We start from the raw sequence: 20,156 nt of genomic DNA on the forward strand, positions 1-20,156 counted from the left end.
TCCCCTAGTTCAAACATCAATTCAGCTCCCCTAAGGCCCTGGCTTAGTTCGAACATCAATTTGGTGCCACCTAGGTAGAACATCAGTTTGGCGCCCCCTAGTTCGAACATCAGTTTGGCGCCCCCTAGTTCGAACATCAGTTTGGCACTCCCCTCTTAGTTCGAACATTGATTCGGTGTTCCCTAGTTCGAACATCAATCTGACCCCCCCCCCCCCCCTATTTCGAACATCAATTTGATGCCCCCTTGTTCGAACAACAATTCGTCGTCTGCTCATTCGAACGTCAATTCAGCGCCTGTCAAGTTCGAACAACAGTTTTGCACCCCTAGGGCCACCTAATTCGAACATCAATTCATCATCGCTCCCCCCCCCCTAGTTCACAAACCAATCCAGCGCCCCTAGTTCTAACATCAATTTGGGGCCGCCCCCTAGTTCGAACATCAAGTAGGTGCCTCGTAGTTCGTACATTAATTTTCCGCCAATCTCGGTCTAACTTCAATGTGGTGATCCAAGCACGAACATAGATTCGGCGCCCCCTAGGTCGAAAACAGTGTGGCACCCCCGAGGTCGAACAGGAACTTGGCGCCCCCTACGTCGAACATCAGTTTGACGCCCCCCCCCCCTAGTTCTAATATCATTTCGACGCCTTCTCATTAGAACGTCGATTCGGAGCTTCTCTAGTTCAAATATCAGTTTGGCGCCGCCTATTTAAAATTTCCATTCTGTGCCCCCTAGTTTGAACATCAATTCGGCTCCCACTAGTTCAAAAATCACTTCAGCACCCCCTCCCTAGGGCCCCTTAGTTCGAACATCAGTTTGGCACTCCCTAATTCGAACTTCAATTTGGTGCGCCACGTCCCCCTTCGGCTCTTCCAACTTGGAACATTAATACGGCGCCCCTCTCGTTCGAACATCTATTCGGCATCCCCTAGCCTAGTTCAAACATCAATTTGGCGCCCTTAGTTTGTACATGAATTTAGCGCCCCCTAGGGCCTCCTACTTGGAACATTGATTTGGTCCCCCTCGTTCGAATGTCATTCGGGGTCCCTAGCTCGAACATCAATTTGGCCGCGCCCCCTAGTTTGAATATCGATTTGGTGTCCCCTAGTTCAAACATCAATTCAGCTCCCCTAAGGCGCTTAGTTCGAACATCAATTTGGTGCCACCTAGGTAGAACATCAGTTTGGCGCCCCCTAGTTCGAACATCAGTTTGGCACTCCCCTCTTAGTTCGAACATTGATTCGGTGTTCCCTAGTTCGAACATCAATCTGACCCCCCCTATTTCGAACATCAATTTGATGCCCCCTTGTTCGAACAACAATTCGTCGTCCGCTCATTCGAACGTCAATTCAGCGCCTGTCAAGTTCGAACAACAGTTTTGCACCCCTAGGGCCACCTAATTCGAACATCAATTCATCATCGCCCCCCCCCCCCCCAGTTCACAAACCAATCCAGCGCCCCTAGTTCTAACATCAATTTGGGGCCGCCCCCTAGTTCGAACATCAATTAGGTGCCCTTAGTTTGTACATGAATTTAGCGCCCCCTAGGGCCTCCTACTTGGAACATTGATTTGGTCCCCCTCGTTCGAATGTCATTCGGGGTCTCTAGCTCGAACATCAATTTGGCCGCGCCCCCCTAGTTTGAATATCGATTCAGTGTCCTCTAGTTCAAAGATCAATTCAGCTCCCCTAATGCCCTTAGTTCGAACATCAATTTGGTGCCACCTAGGTAAAACATAACTTTGGCGCACCCTAGTTCGAACATCAGTCTGACCCCCCCCCTTAGAGTGAACATCAATTTGGTGCCCCATAGCTCGAACATCAACATGATGCCCTCTAGTTTGAATATCAATTTGATGCCCTCTACTTCGAACATGAATTTGACGCCCCACTTGTTCAAACATCACATTGGCGTCCCCCAGCTCGAACGTTAATTTTGCGTCCCATAGTATTAACAGTAATTTGGCGCCCCCTAGCTTAAACGTCAAGGCCCCTAGTTCGAACATCAATATGGTGCCCCCTATAAGTAGAAAATCACTTTGGCACCCCCTAGTACGAACATCGATTTTACGCTCCCTAGTTCAAACATCGATTCGGCGACCTCTTGTTCGAATATCAGATGGGGGCCCCTTTGTTCGAACATCTATTTGGCGCCCCCTAGTTAAAATATCAATTCGGCTCCTTTAGGCCCCCTTTTTCGAATTTTTACTTTTGCGCCGCTCGTTTGAGCATCGGCGCCCTCCAAATTCGAACTTCAATTTCGCTTTAGTTGCAAGCGGGAAATGACAAACTTAAAAAGAAAAAGGTACTGTTATTTATAAACAACATGTAATCATTTCCACCCTTGAATAGCATTCTCTAACAATTTCTGAAATGGATAAAATCCTTCTAAACAATATACGTAAGAAACAAACGAGAAAAAACAAACAAACGATGGTCATTATATATATATATTTTTAAGGATGTTTTATGATATTCTCTCAAATCAAAATACACAATCAGATTCTATAAACAATTTGTACAAACTATTGAAACATAATTATAAATTATACAATAAATCCATTACAATATAATTATACAAATTATACATCAAACTTCAAAGATACTAGAAATTAATACTAATGCGTTTCAGCAATTACAAAATGAAATATTAACAAAATATATGACATGATAAGAGAGAAAAAAAGATAAAAAAAAGATATGCATACAACAATCGATTCTACAATAGTAATGATCACGATCATCCGGTATACCATCGTTTTGAACATGATCATTATTATGATGTTCGACCGTAAATTATTGGGAAGATAACACAGTCCACCACTCACCTTGAATATGGGAGAAGGGGGAGGTACATCATATATCCCCTTGATCGACACCCACATAAGACCACGTGACTAAGTTGTAGTTATTTAACAACTTATATCATAGGGAAAATGAAATAGAAACACACCTTGTGGACCCTCGGTTCGACCTCAGTATTACTCGTGGCCTTATCCTTCTCTCCATTGCAACAGGGATTACGGCATTGGAACTCCATCTACTCTTCACCACTCTTTCTTTTATGTTAGTTTCCGATCTCACTTACTCTTCTTAATCCGCTCATCATCAGTTTAATTTTAAATTTTGTTTTATCATATTCCTTCTTTTATGCTTAATAATGTATTCATGTATAGATTTTATCCTTAATTGCAAAAGCAATGATAAGCGAATATCCATGTCCCGATAATGTAATACCCGTAACGACAAAAATTAGGTGTGATAATTATTCCGAAATGAGAATTATCAAAATTCAGGCAGAATAAGCAGGGAGGCATCGGGATATCTAAAGGGCATGATAACGTCATGGCCAATCTTTATTTTAGAGAGCAACCCCGTACTTCAGGTTGATGCGTATTTGCTGGTGATAACCCCAGATAGGTTAATAATTATAATGAAATGGTTTTTTAAACCCCAAAGATACAAAAAATAATCTAAAGCGCTGGAATTGCACTATATTTGTTAATTCATTTCAACAGACAACTTTACTCACAGCATATGTGGTGCTCTTATGTTACATAACAAGTGGAGTGCCTCTTGGAGGTCTCGCCTGCATTACGCAATTTAATATAGCAGCAGTAGTGCTGACTTTGAAAAACAACTCTTGAAAAGTCATTTACAGGAAACCCCCACAATTCATACGATAAAAATATTATGTTCGTTGACCCTAAAATTTGACCATGGTCTTGTGCCCAGAATCTCAAGCAGAATGTTCAATGATACTTCATTACTCTAATGTCTAAGTTCCATGAAAAAGATCTTCACCTTTCAAAGTTTTGATGGCAATTCAACAAATACCTCCAAGAACATGACCAAAGTTCGTGGACCTTAAGGAGAACAATGAGAGACGTTTATATTGTTGATTACCTAATTTCATTTCAAATATACGTAATATATGTATGTAGATAAGTGATATTTTTTGACAAACGTTGATAATAGTGATTACTTTACATCCTATGTACTACAGGGGCCCGTCCCATGCAACTTGTTATAATAACAAAATTGCAATAACAGTTTAAAGCAAGGGAAATCCTTCGATTTGATTGGCTGATAGCACACTCGTTATAGAAATTGGGAATGTGTTATTATAACAAGTCTTTATGAAACGGACCTCTACGCGGTGGACATTGTACATACTAAAGGCCTGGTCACACCGCCCGAGCGTTGTTGGAGCGGTCGTGGAGCTGTAGAGAGAGAGGGTTGAATTCCGCTCACAAAATTGGGGAAAAAATCGAAAACAAAATAAAAACAATCGAAATCGAAAATGGTGAACGGTAGCGAGTGGTGATGATTTTTTTTTTCTCTCCGCTCCATGACAGCTCCAACAACGCTCTGGCGGTGTGACCAGGCCTTATTCGATTTCGATTATTGTTTTTTTGTTTTCGATTTTCCCCCAGTTTTGTAAGCGAAATTCGACCCTCTCTCCCTACCGTTCGACGACCGCTCCAGCAACGTTCGGGCGGTGTGACCAGGCCTTAAGCTCTTGATCCTGACTTTCATTGTCCACTATTTGTGTTTTGCAGCCCATGTATCTTCTGTGGCAAATGTTTCCAATGTCCAAAACCCAATTTTTCTTTCATGCTCATATACTTCATTTTTTCTGTGTTCACGTTTGTTGTTCTGCATAAATTAATAAGTGTATGACTTGTTGTTTTACTAGGGTTCTAAATTTAAATAATGCTGTTTTCTTATAACAGCTGTTCAGAAGTTGCTTAACAGTTTCACCAAGTGTTTGAAATCTTAAACACTTATCTTAAAGTTTAATTTTTAACACTTAGTTTCAATAAATATTAAGCATAATCGTTTAAATTGTTAATCACTTGTTTGAAATATTATATAACTAAATTTATTTCACAGCTTTAACTATTAGATTTCCTGAGTTGTTTTAAGTAATTAACATTTATAGTTCATAATAAAATAAATATCGTTTTACTGCGTATTATACAGAAAGTAAAAGTAACAGTGGCAGAAAAAAAAAGCTTGATTATAAACTTGGTAGTATTGACAAGATCAATTCCTTCAACATTTGATTTGACCCTTAACCGTTCCTGACAGACGCTGGGCATTCTTGAAATCCCGTCTGAAATTGCAAGCTCACAATTGAGACTTAAGTTCAGTGGCCTTGGATCGTGGGTGCACCGGTTGATATTTTGGTAAGAAATATATTTTCTTTCCTATTCCTTGTTTGACAATCTGCGGAGTCTGTTGAGTGAGTCGCCGTTTACCTCCTACCATAATATTACATTCGTGTTGCTTTACTCTATCTGTTACCTGCATGAATAATATTTCATAAAGATATATTTATTATTCATTGAAGTATCTCTTTTACACATTTAATCAAGAATAAGTTTATTTATCTCACGTTTATCAGCATCTTAAAGGAGAATCAAACCTTTGGAACAAGATAGCTTGTATGAAAACACAAAAAAAGTCAAAGAAACTGGTCAACGAAAGTTGAAATCGGACAAATAATGAGAAAGTTATGAGCATTTGAATATTTCGATCACTAGTGCTATGGAGATCCTCAAATTGACAATGCGACAAAGATGTGTGATGTCACTTGTGAACAACTCTCCTCATTACTTTAGTATATATTCCACTTATATTGCCTCTTTTATCACATCTATGAGTAAATCATGTGTTCTTTCTACATGAGGGCATGCCATACAGATTTTTAAAGAATACATCATGGATAAAGAGTCTGTATCACCATACGAGAAAGCAAATAGAGACATTTTGAGGGTATTTTATAGTCCACCAAAGGGAAAGTTGTTCACGTGTGACATCACACATCATTGTCGCATTGCCAATTGGGGGATCTCCATAGCATTAGTGATTTATTAGTCATTAGAAATTAGTAATTTTCTCAAACTTTCTTTGTTCTTATTCTTTGATTTTTCAGTTTCGACACAAGCATACTTGTTCCTAAGGTTTCATTTACCTTTAATAACAAAGATGTTTTAATGCAAACCTTACTAATTGTGTGATAGTCTATACTACAAATAATTGTTAATATACAGTGCAAACGGGTTTCGAATTTTCAAACTATCCATGTTCACATATTTTTCCCCAAAAAGAACCGCTGCTTCATCATAAAAAAAAAAACATATGCCATTAGTGATAACTAGAGTATTATGGACTTCTGATAAAGTGGTAAGCGCTGTAAAAACAGATATCATTATTATCAATTATAATTATTATAGAAATACAGCTAAAATATAGGTTTGATAAAAGCAGACAAAATATTGATAGACATCTCACCTTCATCATGATGTCATCAAGATGATGGGCATGCGCACTAGCGATTAACTCCTCACAAAGGGCTTGGATGAACCACGATCCGTTTTGCTTGTCACGTAGCGAGAAATAGCCTGTCAATCGAAGAACATTTTGCAAAGTTAACCAGGACCAGGGGCCCGTTGCAGAAAGAGTTGCGTTTAAACGCAAGCCAAAAAATCAATCGCAAGTCCAAAATGCGCGCTGTTGATTGGTTGAAAATCAAGTTGCGCCTAAATTTTCAGAGTTGCGATTGATTGCAACTCTTTCTGCAACGGGCCCCATGTCTTACAAAGAGTTAGGATTGATCTGATCAGCCACAAGTTTGGGAAGCCAGCAACGTCAACAACTAAAATTTATGTTGGTTAAAAATGTATGTTTCATACTTTTATTGTTTTCTTGATCGTGCGAAGCGTGGTCACATTTGTTCTACGGCGGCCGTACGGCGAGTCGAAAACAGCCATTTTATCAATTTTGATTCAAACCACCTATAATGTAGTTGGACAAAAAAATGTTAAAACGGCTGTTTTCGACTCGCCGTACGGCCGCCGTAGAACAAATGTGACCATGGTATAAGCGTGGCCTTTGTTTACAAAATTACATTGTGCGTATAAAAAAATTATGACATTGATGGATTTCTATTAAGTTAAGATTGATCAGATCAATCGGAACTCTTCTTAAGACGGAGTTCTGAGCTTATGATCTCGTTACATAAATACGATGGCATTCATTGACTTAAACGTTCATTTGTGCTTCCCTTTTCATAGTGTCTCCTTTACCAACTCTCTCCATCTGCCTCTTCTCACACTTGTTATTTTTTCTTTCGTAGGAAGTGCTGCAAGAAACCATATTTTGCAACCTTCAGTTTAAAATATAAAAGTGATACGTAAATCGTAACTAAAGCAAATCAATTTTAACTTGTGGCAGACCAGCAATCAATTGTAAAGTTTGCAAGACTTTTGATTAAATCTAAAATAATCGGGGGGGGGGGTGAGGAACAAGGATTTTACAAAGTTGGGGGGGGGGGGGGTGGGGATTTTGTACGAAGAACAATGATAAGTTCCCACCAAAAAGTCTTCATCGCCAACTAATAGTGATTTATGGAAGGAAATAAATTATTTTTTTTTCAATTCAATTCGGCTTATTATGAAAAGACATTGTAAAACAGTCCGAAGACTGGCACATACAAAGTTAACAGAAAAAGGGAAAATACATTATATTATTGTATATACGTAAGAATTAACAAAATATAATAGTAAGATTAAATATTGCACTCGAGCCCAAAAAGAGTGAGTTGTTGTGAGTATGAAAGAGATGACGGATACAAAATCATACGAAGAGCTCGTTTTTGTCACTTTGTGTTTTAGTGATTGCAGACCCCCAAACCGGAATACCAAACTCCAACAGTGGACGAATATACACTTTGTAGATATTTACGACATCATTCTTATCAACACCAAATTTTTTGAGAATGCAGAGGACAAAATGTTTACAAAAAATAAATAAAAGGTTATCATCCCAAAATGCAGGTCATTTTGTTAAACGAAACAAATGACAAGCAAAAAAAAATACATATATATGCAGAGGATGTAGAAAATGTTAACAAAAAATAAATAAAAGTTTTCACCCCCAAATGCAGGTCGTTTTGTTAAGGAAAAAATGACAAGCAAAAAAAATACATATATGTGCCTCTCAAAAGAGGTAAGGACTCGGTCTGGGGGACCGTTTCATTAACATTTTTGTCTGACAAGTTGTCAGATCTGACATCTTTCCTTGATTCTGATTGGCTGAGAGGCACTGTTACTATAGTAACTGTCGGATAAAATGGGACATGTCGGATAAAACGTCCGACAAGTCCTTTCATGAAACGCTCCCCCGGGACCGTTTCATCAACATTTTTGTCCGACATGTTGTCAGATCTGACATCTTTCCTTGATTATGATTGTCTGAGAGTCACTGTAACTATAGCAACTGTCGGATAAAATTGGACCTGTTGGATAAACCGTCCGACAAGTCATTTCATGAAACGCTCCCCGGATGTACGTGCGTCTACTTTTCTCCGCCACTTCTTGGAATGCCACATTAGCCCCCTTCCCCTTCTCCTTTCACAGAGTGAGCTCATATTCTACGTCATATCATCCTGAATGTGTTCCTAAGTGTAATTATTTACTGGCTGCACCTCTCGAAATAATACTCTCTGGTTCTCACTTTGCAATATCATTTCTGTTTATTATAGAATATGTAGAAAATCAGTATGGCACACCGATCACGCCCACCACAACACACATCTTTACCCCCCCCCCTCCCCCACATATCTTTATGACCCCTACACGAGACCTGTCACTCATCTCACCCGTGGGCCTTGGGAGGGCGGGACTCACGTATAGCGACACCGTTGGTTTTTGTTTTTGCAATTATGACCCCCTTTTAACTCCTTGCTATAGCAGTTCCCAAGCATATAATTTTCATCTCTTTGTATTGACGATCACGTTCTCACCCGGTCTTTAGCCGATTTCAGTCGTCAGTTCTCAAGACCCTCATTTCATGTTAAATTCCAGTTCACCCCCGTTTGCAGAGGGCCAAAGAGCCTTTCGAAGTCCGTTCTCAATTAAGGGTATGTTTTCATATGGAGGGGGGGGGGGCAACACGTACACGCCTAACCCAGCTAGTGCCCCCTGGACATCTCCCCTAAACTGATACACCCTCTACCCTCCCCTCCCTCTCTCCATCTCACACACATATCTTTACAATCTCACATAAGCCTTGAGAGGTCTACTCTTTTGGAAGCACGTACGGTAAGAGCAAATATCTCGAAACTCCACTCTACCTCTCTTTCTTTTCTCCCTTACCACGCTGGTAAATTGCCAATTCGTCCACTGTCCAGTCATCAATTCGTCGAATCACCATTTTGTCTATGACAATTTCGTCTCGAAATCAGTTAGTCTAATATCCATTTTATTTTCATTCAGTTTGCCCAATTAATACTTAATCGAATTAGACCGAAAGTACAGACTACTAAATGGATACTGGACCAACTAGCTATTAGACCATGATATTCGACGAGCTGATGGTAGACAAATGATAGTAGACGAGAGGGGAATTGGAAGAATTAACATTGGACCAAATGGAAACAAACCACCACGCTTACCTTCTGGAGTAGCATGAGCAATGTAGACATCGGCATTATCTGGTACCCCACCGTCGGTATCCACCTCACTTCCTTCTATGTTATCAGGTGATGCTTTGACCATGGACCTATCTGGTTTCGAGCTTTCCCCTTCGTCTGTGGCCAGTTCAACTCTTCCATCTCGCGTTGACCCATCAGTGCTCACGATGTCATTGCTATTTTCGGGACCTTCTTCAGGGCGTTTGTTATTTGGGGAAGCACATGGAGTCACTTTATCTGTAAAGAAAGACCAAAAGGTACAAAATGCACCCTTCCATAACGTATAGGAAAGCGAGGACACATACTCTTACAAGATTGGACGCTTGTGGGTTGCACCCGGGGATGCTAGGGGAGAATACAATCTACTATTCTACTGTGTTGTAGCGCCGTCTGAACTGGATTTGAAGCAATTGGAATGTCTACAGAATTGAGGACTGTCCACGTATTACCAAATTAACGTCCTCAGTTTGATGGTGTGCCGTTGTACAGGTCCACGGTAGGTGGCAAATGCCTACACATGAACATATACGATATCTTATTGGTTGAAATTGAATATAGGTTTAATATTATCGATTTGCCAATCGAATGTTCCTTGTCTCCAAAATCTTAAAAGCTATAATCCCATAAACAATTAATCGGATTATTTTAACAAATAATATAGGGAAACGAGAGTCAAACATGTAACTGACCCCCCCCCCCATTTTTTTCCCGCTTAATTTTATAAAGCAGTTATATCCGGGAGTGATTATGTACACATATTATAAGTCAGTATGCAAATGACATAAACAAGGGAGCTGATATCACATAGGCCTACACACTTTTTGTATTTTATCATATAAAATATAAACTTTTTTTCATGATAAGCCTCCACTAAATCGAAATAAATTGATAAGTTCACATCCTACATGAGGAAATATATGAGATGTTTGAATTATTGCAGGGGGAAATACATTCTTTTTTTATGGGGCGGGGGGGGGGTGGCAGGGGCCCTTACTTGCCATTACCTCCTCTGCAGGCCTGGAAGAACATGATCTTTGGTTTTCCGATCAAGGCAGGACAGTTGTTCCCCGAGAACATGTTCTTGATTTCCTCGACGGTTACGACTTTCTGGTCAGTACCAAGAATTCCTTCTGGAACCCCGTGGCTCATGAACACTAAGACGACTGAGGTGTGGGAGTGCAAGATGTTCTTTTTTAAGCTATTTAGCTCCATTCTTATTCCCTTTGAAAGAATGACAAATTAATATGAAGGTAAATATCAATATCTCCTTGGCGAATCAGCCACAGACTCTCCAGACATTCACATCAAACATTCAGTATAAAGAATAAATCCTATCGGGTACCCATTCACCTCACCTGAGTCGAGTGCGGCACAATGTGGATAAATTTCTTGCCAAAGGACATTACGCCATGGCTGGGATTCGAACCCACGACCCACTGTTTTAAAGTCCAAAGACTAGTCCACTGGGCAACAACGCTATCCTCTATATATATTTATGGGTGTTGGTGTGGGTGTGTATGTATACAGTGCGTCTCACAAAAAAAGAGAAAACCGGGATTGTCATGTCTTTCTTCATTTTTTTCTTCAAAGGCAAATAAATTATGATATTTTATTTACATATTCGTATAATTCAATTATTTTTTTCTTCAAGATACGACGACCGTGCTTGATCGAGGAATTGCTCACTAGCATTTCCTTTGTATTCTTTGTTAGGATTCTCACTGATCCTTAAAATGAGAGTGGATAAGGATTCACATGTAAGTTTCTGCGCAAATCGTTTCTAATAAGCCTCAATAATTTTTTCTACGCTGTATTGTTTGTAATCCAGGCGCGGATCCAGGAGGGGGCCGAGCCGGCCCCGCCCCCCTATTTTTCGACAACCTGCAGAAAAAAGTGTACTCTTTACCTTGATAGAAACTACGAAAAACAGAAAGAAAAGTAAGAAAGAGGTATTTTACCCATGATGTGTAATTTACAGCCTCGTAACGACCGGCCCGACCCCGAAGGAAACAAAAAAAAAGGTGAGGGGAAGAATTGGAAAATAGACTTTATATAAAAATTTTCACTCGCGCTTCGCGCTCGCATTGCCTGTGTAATTAAGCCCATTCAAGAGGGTTAAATAACACTACTATATAACCAATATATATACAATATACAATATATCCAGTTCTGATATCAATTTGCACACAATTTTTTAGCTCGCACATCAAGCTTTCATTATTTTGTTTGATTTACACAAATTGTTAATGTGTATCAAAACGTTCAGCTCGCGCTGTGCGCTCGCATGGTTTGATTTGTAAGAAACCTATGCTCTTTGGAAATTCTTACCAAAATTTGTCAAAATGCTCCTTTATCATCTCAGTATATAAAAAAATTAAGCTCATCCTTCGCGCTCGCATTTAATTGTTTGAGACACACAGCTTGTTTATTTAAATAAAAACACGCTGAGACTGTTCATTTTTTCAGGTCGGAATATCAGAAATTTTGAACTCGCGCTTCGCACTATCATTATTTAATTGGTGATACTTGTATCCTCTTCATTAATCACTAAAAACAGTCCTAATTGAGTCACTCTTCACGTTATATATGATAAAATTAAGGCTCGCGCTTCGCGCTCGCATTGTTTAGTTGGATACTTATCTTTGTTCATGATTATAAAAACTGCTCTGAATCTTCAGTTCTAAGGACATAAAATATCAAAGATTTTTAGCTCGCGCTTCGCGCTCGCATTATATATTAAGACCACATGAGATATCTTATATTGTTTATAGCAATAAAAACTAACATATACTTAAACCTTCAGTCTTTAGTTAGGACTACCCCCTGAAAAACCAACAAAAAAAGCCAGATTGTAGCGGCCAATCGAGAAAAATGTTGATCAAAATATTTTTCGCCCCCCCCCCCCTGTTGGCCAAAGCTGGATCCGCCCCTGTAATCTGCCATGCGTGAACGATGTGCTTGGCTGTTGGTTTCAAAATCGGGATGAGATTCCAATTTTGCCATGAGAATCAAATTTACAGCAAACAATGCATTTAATAATTGTGAAATCTACCTCTGAATACAGGTTTCATTATTTGTGGGACGCACTGAATACAATCATCTTCTTTAAAACGATTAAGTAACGTATGTGGGTCACTGAGAGAGCAGGGAGCGTGTTGTACGTAAGATGTAAGAAGGTGTGTCTATTGGATCAGCAATTGTAACTTGATGGGGAGGGGGTGGGGGAAATTGAATAATCACATAATTCATATGCCAAAAAGTATTACCTCAGCAGTTAGATTTTGAGCTTCTTTAGGTGAATAGCCAATCTCCTTAAAGACGTGCTTAACATTGACCAAATCAATATTAGATCCCTTCCTTTCAAACGCTCTGTCTGCTTTAAACAGGTAGTTGTTCAAAATGAAAGCAATTCCTTTGTCCGGTTTGTCCATAGGGTAGCACTAAAAGATAGTATGATGTAATAAGAGGCCAGACGGTACCAGAAGTTAAAAAGAATAATCAAATAAACCACAAATATTACAAGTAATCACTCATTTTAACATGATCTGGGCATTGGCGGCGGAAGCCAAAAATTTTAGGAGGGGACAACCAAAAAAAATTTGACAAACAAAAAAAAAAAGGTTCTCAACCCAAAAATTTTAGGGGGGACGTAGAAAATAAATTGACAAAGCAAAGCAAAGCAAAAAAAAAAAGTCATCAACAAAAAATTTAGGGGGTACCGTCCCCCCTCCTCAAATTTAGGGGGGACACGTCCCCCCCCCCCGCTTCCGCCGCCTATGGATCTGGGGCCCGTTGCAGAAGGCGAAATCAACCGCAAGTCCCAAATGCGCGCTGTTGATTGGTTGAAAATCAAGTTGCGCATGATTTTTAGAGTTGCGATTGATTGCAACTCTTTCTGCAACGGGCCCCTGATCAACATGACACCAATTTTGACACCTATTTTCTATAACCATTTTGTCCGAGTTTATCACCATATAAAATCATAAATGAAATACATGAAAATCAAGAAAATACTTACAATGGGGGAAAGCCCATTCGCAACGCACTTTTTTACATTTCAATTTCATTTTTACAATTAGTATCTGTCGATTGACAGATCATCTAATAATGAGAACAGAAAAGAAACATATGATACAAAATAAAAATGAATCACCATTTCCCTGTTTAGTTCTATAGACGTATCTGTCAGGATGGCTTGCTTCATTTCTTGGGCTGAATAATATCCGTCGCAATCAAATGGAACGTCTGTGTGAACAACGTCTGTGTGAACAACGTCTGTGTGAACAAGACAAGAAAAAATAGAAAGCACAAGCAAGCTCGAGAAAATGTAGGCATGTGTGTGTGTGTGTGATGGGTTGTGTGTGTGTGTGTGAGAGAGAGATGTGCAGAGAGAAAAGGGAGAGAGGGAAAGACACACATGGCCTACTACTCTATACGTTCTACTTGAAATTACGACATAGTTGATTTTATACTCTGTTATAATTATGGTTCCTACAGTATGATGGTAATCGTAGGATTCAAAGGAATATATCCCTTAATTATTTTGTTTTAAGTATTGGACAGAGTAGAACCGCATTTTCCGAAAACTGAGCTCCAATTGGGATTCAATTTAATCTCTCAACGTTTTCTTTATTATACATTTAAATAAATTCCACTTATTTATGTATTAACTGACCATTCATACTCTTTTTGTATATCTATATCTTATTGTTCAATTCGCTCCATTTTTCAGTTTCTGTATTTTGATATCAAACTCTCTAATAAAAAACTCAACGAATTATTCATTTATTATTTCTTTAGCATTTTGCATTTCTAAAATATCATTTAAAGTAACTTGTTTCATGATTTGTGTCATACCTTTTTGTAATCATAGAATTTCTTGTGATTTTGTTATTATAGTAGAACATTTTCAGCCTGAGAGTTGCCTCCTTATGTTGGTTTTGATGAACCAGTTCAATTAAACTCAATTCAAATCCGTTTTAAGTGAGGAGTGAAATAAGGGAATCATTTGGCTCGGTGGTATATGAGAGCGAGAAGAAAATTTTACCCATCGATTAAAACAAAATGGATAGAGCCCGTAGTATGCAACTGCGCACACAACCTTGAAGCTACAGGCCTACTCCATGACACGATCAACAGCATATGGGACCATGCCAACGCTATTAAAAAAAATGCACATGGAAGTGAAAACCCAGAAAGAAAAACCAGTAAGACCAGTAATTTTTTTTTTACTGGTTTCCAGTATAATTTTACTGGTTTCCAGTTTATTTTTACTGGGCCAGTTGATTTTTAACTGGACCAGTAAAAATCAACTGGAGACCAGTTCCAACAATTGCATTCCAGTTGAAGCAATTAGTAATACCAGTTAAATTGTTTTTCATTAAACTGGTGTTACTGGTCCAATAAATGGTTTCCAGTAGATTTTTACTGGTTTCCAGTACAAGTTTACTGGACCAATTCATTTTTAACTGGACCAGTAAAAATGAACTGGAGACCAGTTCAAACAATCGCATTCTGGTTACTGGTCCAATAAATAATGATCATTTAACAAATTATGAAAAATGAATCTTGCAATTCAGACAAACTTATTATCGTTATCATTTATCATGGTTATCTTAATTGCTCTTATGATTATCACGATTATTATTATGATCATTGTTGTAATCATTCTTATTACTGTTATTGATATTGTAATTATTATTATTAATATCATAATTATCAAGTATTGATATTAACATTAAAATAATTATTTTCTCTAATTATGATTAAGATGAAAGCAAGATGTATTCCTCTGAAATATAGTCAACTGGTCTAAAGTAATCCAATGTCTGAAATTAAACTGGTCAAGACCAGTAATACCAGTAATTCTGATGATGCTAATCACGTGGTTTACCTCATTTGCATATTTCCTGTTTTTGAAGAAGAATCAGGATTTATAATGGAATATCCTTGCAATAGCACTCATTGTTGTTTGAAAACCTTCCAAATAAGTGTGTGAACTAATTCACAATGAAAATGTGTAATATCATATATCACATTCAAAATAATTAATAGCAGAAAGATTAATTTACTATCTTTTCACTGGCCATGGTATATAAAAAAACCAAATGCATGTAATAAACTGATCCAGTAAGACCAGTACGAGGACCAGTTCGACCAGTTTGAGGACCATGAAGACCAGTAAGACCTGTATGAAGAGCAGTATGACCAGTAAAAGCCACCAGAAACAAGACCAGTATAAAATTACAGTACTTCAAGACCAGTTTAATTTTTAACTGGACCAGTAAAATTTTAACTGGACCAGTATGACCAGTTAGCTCAGTAAACCGATGTTCCAATTTCCAGAGTTACCAGTTAAAATTATACTGGTCTAACTGGTCCAGTGGAACTGGTTTTTCCTTCTGGGAAGTGTGAAACTTCGAGCGCGCTTGACTTTTTTTTTATTCTGGCGAGTTCCCAAGTCTGTGCAGTCCCCCTTATGTGAGCGTACGCGTATCTGCGTGATTCTAGTTAAAAATCATTCGCAACGAACACAAACTATATATACTTGCAATTTATAGACAGATATTTACTTAAAAATCCTACTCGAAATGGTGGAAAATAATCAATTTGGGGCATTTCATATACATGTGACGCTTTCTAAAATGGAGCCTTTAATAAAAATCCCCGAGTCGCGTACAAGTGAATGGATGTGCAGACATGGGGCACTATTTTTTTGTTCAATCTGAAAATGACTGCCCGAGGTTTTTCCCCAAGAAAATCATATTTTTCTTTCAAAATTTTATATTTGGCACACTAATAGTAATACAAGAATCATTATCAACTGATAGATTTTGTGAACTCAAATCGTTAGGTGCGTAGACTTGAAAAACCATTTTACTTTTTTTAGCGTTTCCGGTGGCCTCAAAGGAGTGCGTTGTTGCTTTATCCATTTTTTTACATCGTTGTACTCCAGTGGCGTAGCTAGGATTTTTTTCCCCGTGGGGCACTTGGGGGTCCTTACTTTTTCAGGGGGTTACCGGCCATTTCTCCGGTGTGTGTGTATGTGTCACAAGGGCGGATCCGACTTTCGCCAATAGAGGAAGGTGCCCGAAATTATCCTCACCTATATTTTCCCCGATCAGTCACTTCTTAGTTTTATTCTTATAAAACAACATAAACATGAAATAATCTCATAACCCTTATAAAAAATGCGAGCGCGAAGCGCGAGCAATTTTTTTTTTTACTTTCATGTATTTTTTCCTGAAAATTTAATTTTCTGGGCAATGTTATGTGTGATCCTGAACAAGATTCGTATGTAACCAGATGGTTATTGCGAACGCCAAGCGCGAGCAGAATTTTTTATCAACTGTTCGAGCATTATCGAAAAGGGAGGAAAAGTTAAGGACTGCTTACAGTTACCTACGAAGGTGGTATATATTTGAATAATGCGAGCGCGAATCGCGAGCAAATTTTTTTAGATATTCCGACCTAAGAAATGGTCATTCTAAGCACTTTTTGTATTAATAAATAGGATAGGTATTAAACTAAACAATTGATGCGAGCGCGAGAGGAAGAAAATTGAGATTTTAGACCTAAAAGCGGGTCTTTCTATTACTATTTTGTAAATCATAAATATGATATAGTCAATTGGGTATAATTAAGAATGCGATCGTGAAGAGTGAGCAGACAATTATTGATATTCTGATGTGAAACTGGATCATTTAAGTACATTTTAAATAAAGAACATGCAGGCTATCGCGCATGTTTTAGATTTAGACCTAGAATCTGGGCATTCTGAATACATTTGTTTAATGGAACATTATGGAATACACGTAGACAATATGAACTTGGCAAATGAAACAATGTTACCACGCAGCGTGAGCTTAAAATGCTGATATGTAGACCATAAAACGGACATTTTACAGAACACTTAAATTTGTGAAAAAAAAAATAATGAAAGCTCGATGTCCGAGCTAACATATGTTTTGTATATTGACTTCAAAACTTGCTCCATATCAGCCTATTGAGCAAGATATGAATCTCATCGAACAGGCAATTCTGGCGCAAAGCGCAAGCAAAAATTTTATATAGTAACATGAAAGATTTTTTTTTTAATTTCAACTCTTCCCCTCACATTATTTCATTCACTCGTCTTCTTCCTCTTATTTTCCTCTTCTTTTTTCTTCTGTCTTTCTTCTTCTTTTCCTTTTTTCTTTTCTTTCTCCCTTTTTTCTTTTTTTTTATTGCTCTGCCAATTTTTTCTGGGGAGCACCTGGGGGGGGGGGGGGCTGGGGGGGGGCATAGCTACGTCACTGTTGTACTCCCCATAGCTACGTCACTGTTGCACTCACCGGTTACACTTCGTAATTCCGAAGGTTCCTAATTCCGAAACACGTAAATTGCCTATACCTCGATGTTTGTTAATCCGAAAACGTAAAAGGGTTCGTTAATCCGAACATTTGCAGCGTTATTCCGAAGGTTCGATAATCCGAAAACGAAATAAGGTTCGTTGTTCCGAAGGTTCGTTAGTCCGAATACGAAACAAGGTTCGTTAATCATTATGTTTTTGGACTAACGAACCTTCGGAATTACAACCTCATTTCGTTTTCGGACTTACGAAGCATTGGAATTACGAACCTTCGGAAATACGAACCTTCGAAATAACGAACCTTCGAAATATCCGAAGCTTCGGAATAACGAAGCTTCGGATTTACGAATGTATGCGGTACTCACCATCTAAATCATCATCTCCCGAAGTTTCATCAAGTATCAAATACTGCAAATAAAGGTGGAAATTTTACTAATTATTAACATTATTAACAGTAATCGATTTCAGTGTTCGTGTTCTGTAAATATCACAAGAAAAATAAAAACACCGTTTACTAAAAACTAGGAGGATATCCATTTTTTACGTTCTGTTGCTTTATTTAATGGTTAGGGTTTAGGGGTTTGTAAATGGGGGGGGGGGGAGGAAGGAAAGAAAAAGTTGATTACTTTCCGGCAAATGCATTACTGACTGCATAATATACTATTATCTTCATCATTTAAGTTCAAAACCAAAATGCTACAATAGCCACACCCTAATTGTATAGTATACTATTATCAAACATATACACATTGGAATAATTTGACGAGATCATATACAACGCATGCATTCGTTACTTCTGTAATTAAATGTATTAGACCAAAAATATCAGTTTCGAGCGAGGAGGGGGTAAATAAAAGTCATTTTAACAGAAAATTATTCAAAATGTATTGAACGGTTACCTTTTTCCTGCGGTGCCTGAAAACAAATTTATATATTGCGAAAATCGCTGGCAGAAGAAGTAGAGGAACTCCCAATAAACCAATAAATGCCAACGAACTGAATCCTAAACGAAAAAGGAAACGACATGGATCGAAGTAATTTATTTAGCGGGGGTGGGTGTTGTAATTGTTAGAGCTTTGTCAGTTGGATTTAAAACAGAACCCGGCTACAATATATGTTTAACGGTTAATTATTGTGATGTTATCTTATGGTAATTTCAAATAGTAGTACGCGTGACATTTATTTCAGCTTGCATTTGTTAAAAAGAAAAAAAAATGTGGGGCGTCGTGTTCGAGTGGTTACGACTCTCGTCTTTCAATCAGAGGGACAGGGTTCGAATCCCAGCCATGGCGTGTTTTCCTTCAGCAAGACATTTAGTTATACCCACATTGTGCTGCACTCGACCCAGGTGAGGTGAATGGGTACCCGCTGGGATTTACTCCTTGAATGCTATAGCGCCAATACGGCGCCTCAACTACAGCCGGGGTAAATGATATGATATCAAGTATCAAGCTCAGCAGAGTGCTATTTGAGAGAGATTTTGAGGGTATCTATCTCACTGATTTTAACGGAGATTGAATATTTTATTCTATCCGAGATAAAATGTTCCATTTGTATAGCGCAGAATACCACCACATATATAAGAAAAATGTATTCACTCATCATTTCTTTAAGATCTGTCGGCAAAAATGTTTTGGAGGTGAGAGTGTGATGAAGACGGGGCGGATCCAGGATTTTGGGAGGAAAGGGGGGGGGGCATATACCTTGCATAATGCGTCGGGGGGGGGGGTAGAAACATAGGATGAGAAACGGGTCGAGAATTTGTCGTTTTCTGAACATTGCAGGACTTACTATGCGGCAAGCCAGGAACAGAACTTGTAGAAGGTACAGTAGAAGAACCCTCGTCTGTAGGTCTATCCGCCTTGGTAGACGTGGGAGGTACTGCCTTTGACGTCGGGCCATTCTTGGTGGGAGAACTTGTTGTGGTTGTATGGCTATCTTCGTTGGTAGTTGATGAATCAGTCGTACTAGGGATTCCTGTTGTCGAAGGTGTAGTATGATCTGTGTGACTTCCCGATGTAGTGCCATTTTCAGGTTGTGCCGTTCTTGTGGTAAATCGTGTATTTGTTGTGGTGGATGTTGTCGTGGACGGTGAAGTGGTGTGTACAACATGATGTGGAGTACTTGACTTTGTCGTGGTGACCTGTGTGGTATGTTCTCCATTAGCTTTTCAATGAAATAATGAGGAAATCAAAGAATGGAAATTATCGGACATCAGACCTAATCTTGAGAATTTGTCTCCGATACAGCTTTGGCCAACAATGACAAAGGGGATGGGTGAAACCTTATTGGGAATTGTAATGTTTGATAGCTTGATTTGTTTTTC

At 38.6% G+C, this 20,156-nt stretch overlaps 1 protein-coding gene across 2 annotated transcripts; it reads right to left on the reverse strand.

The window, feature by feature from the left end:
• Positions 1-5,104: 5,104 nt before the first annotated feature.
• On the reverse strand, positions 5,105-19,702 carry LOC121416541 (caspase-3-like). 2 transcript variants are annotated; one of them, XM_041610034.1, is made up of 9 exons: positions 19,622-19,702; positions 18,730-18,833; positions 18,196-18,238; positions 13,634-13,740; positions 12,747-12,920; positions 10,485-10,701; positions 9,463-9,717; positions 6,300-6,409; positions 5,105-5,309 (listed from the first exon to the last, which is right to left on the reverse strand). In XM_041610034.1, exons 4-9 carry the CDS (start codon positions 13,682-13,684, stop codon positions 5,133-5,135), a joined length of 984 nt encoding a protein of 327 aa, XP_041465968.1. In that variant the 5' UTR covers positions 13,685-13,740; positions 18,196-18,238; positions 18,730-18,833; positions 19,622-19,702; the 3' UTR covers positions 5,105-5,132. The 2 variants fall into 2 exon arrangements, with proteins under 2 accessions (XP_041465968.1, XP_041465967.1); XM_041610033.1 differs by having other exon boundaries at positions 13,634-13,755.
• Between the last annotated feature and the right edge of the window lie 454 nt (positions 19,703-20,156).

Source organism: Lytechinus variegatus, chromosome 6, assembly GCF_018143015.1.
Source record: "Lytechinus variegatus isolate NC3 chromosome 6, Lvar_3.0, whole genome shotgun sequence".
NCBI lineage: Eukaryota > Metazoa > Echinodermata > Echinoidea > Temnopleuroida > Toxopneustidae > Lytechinus > Lytechinus variegatus.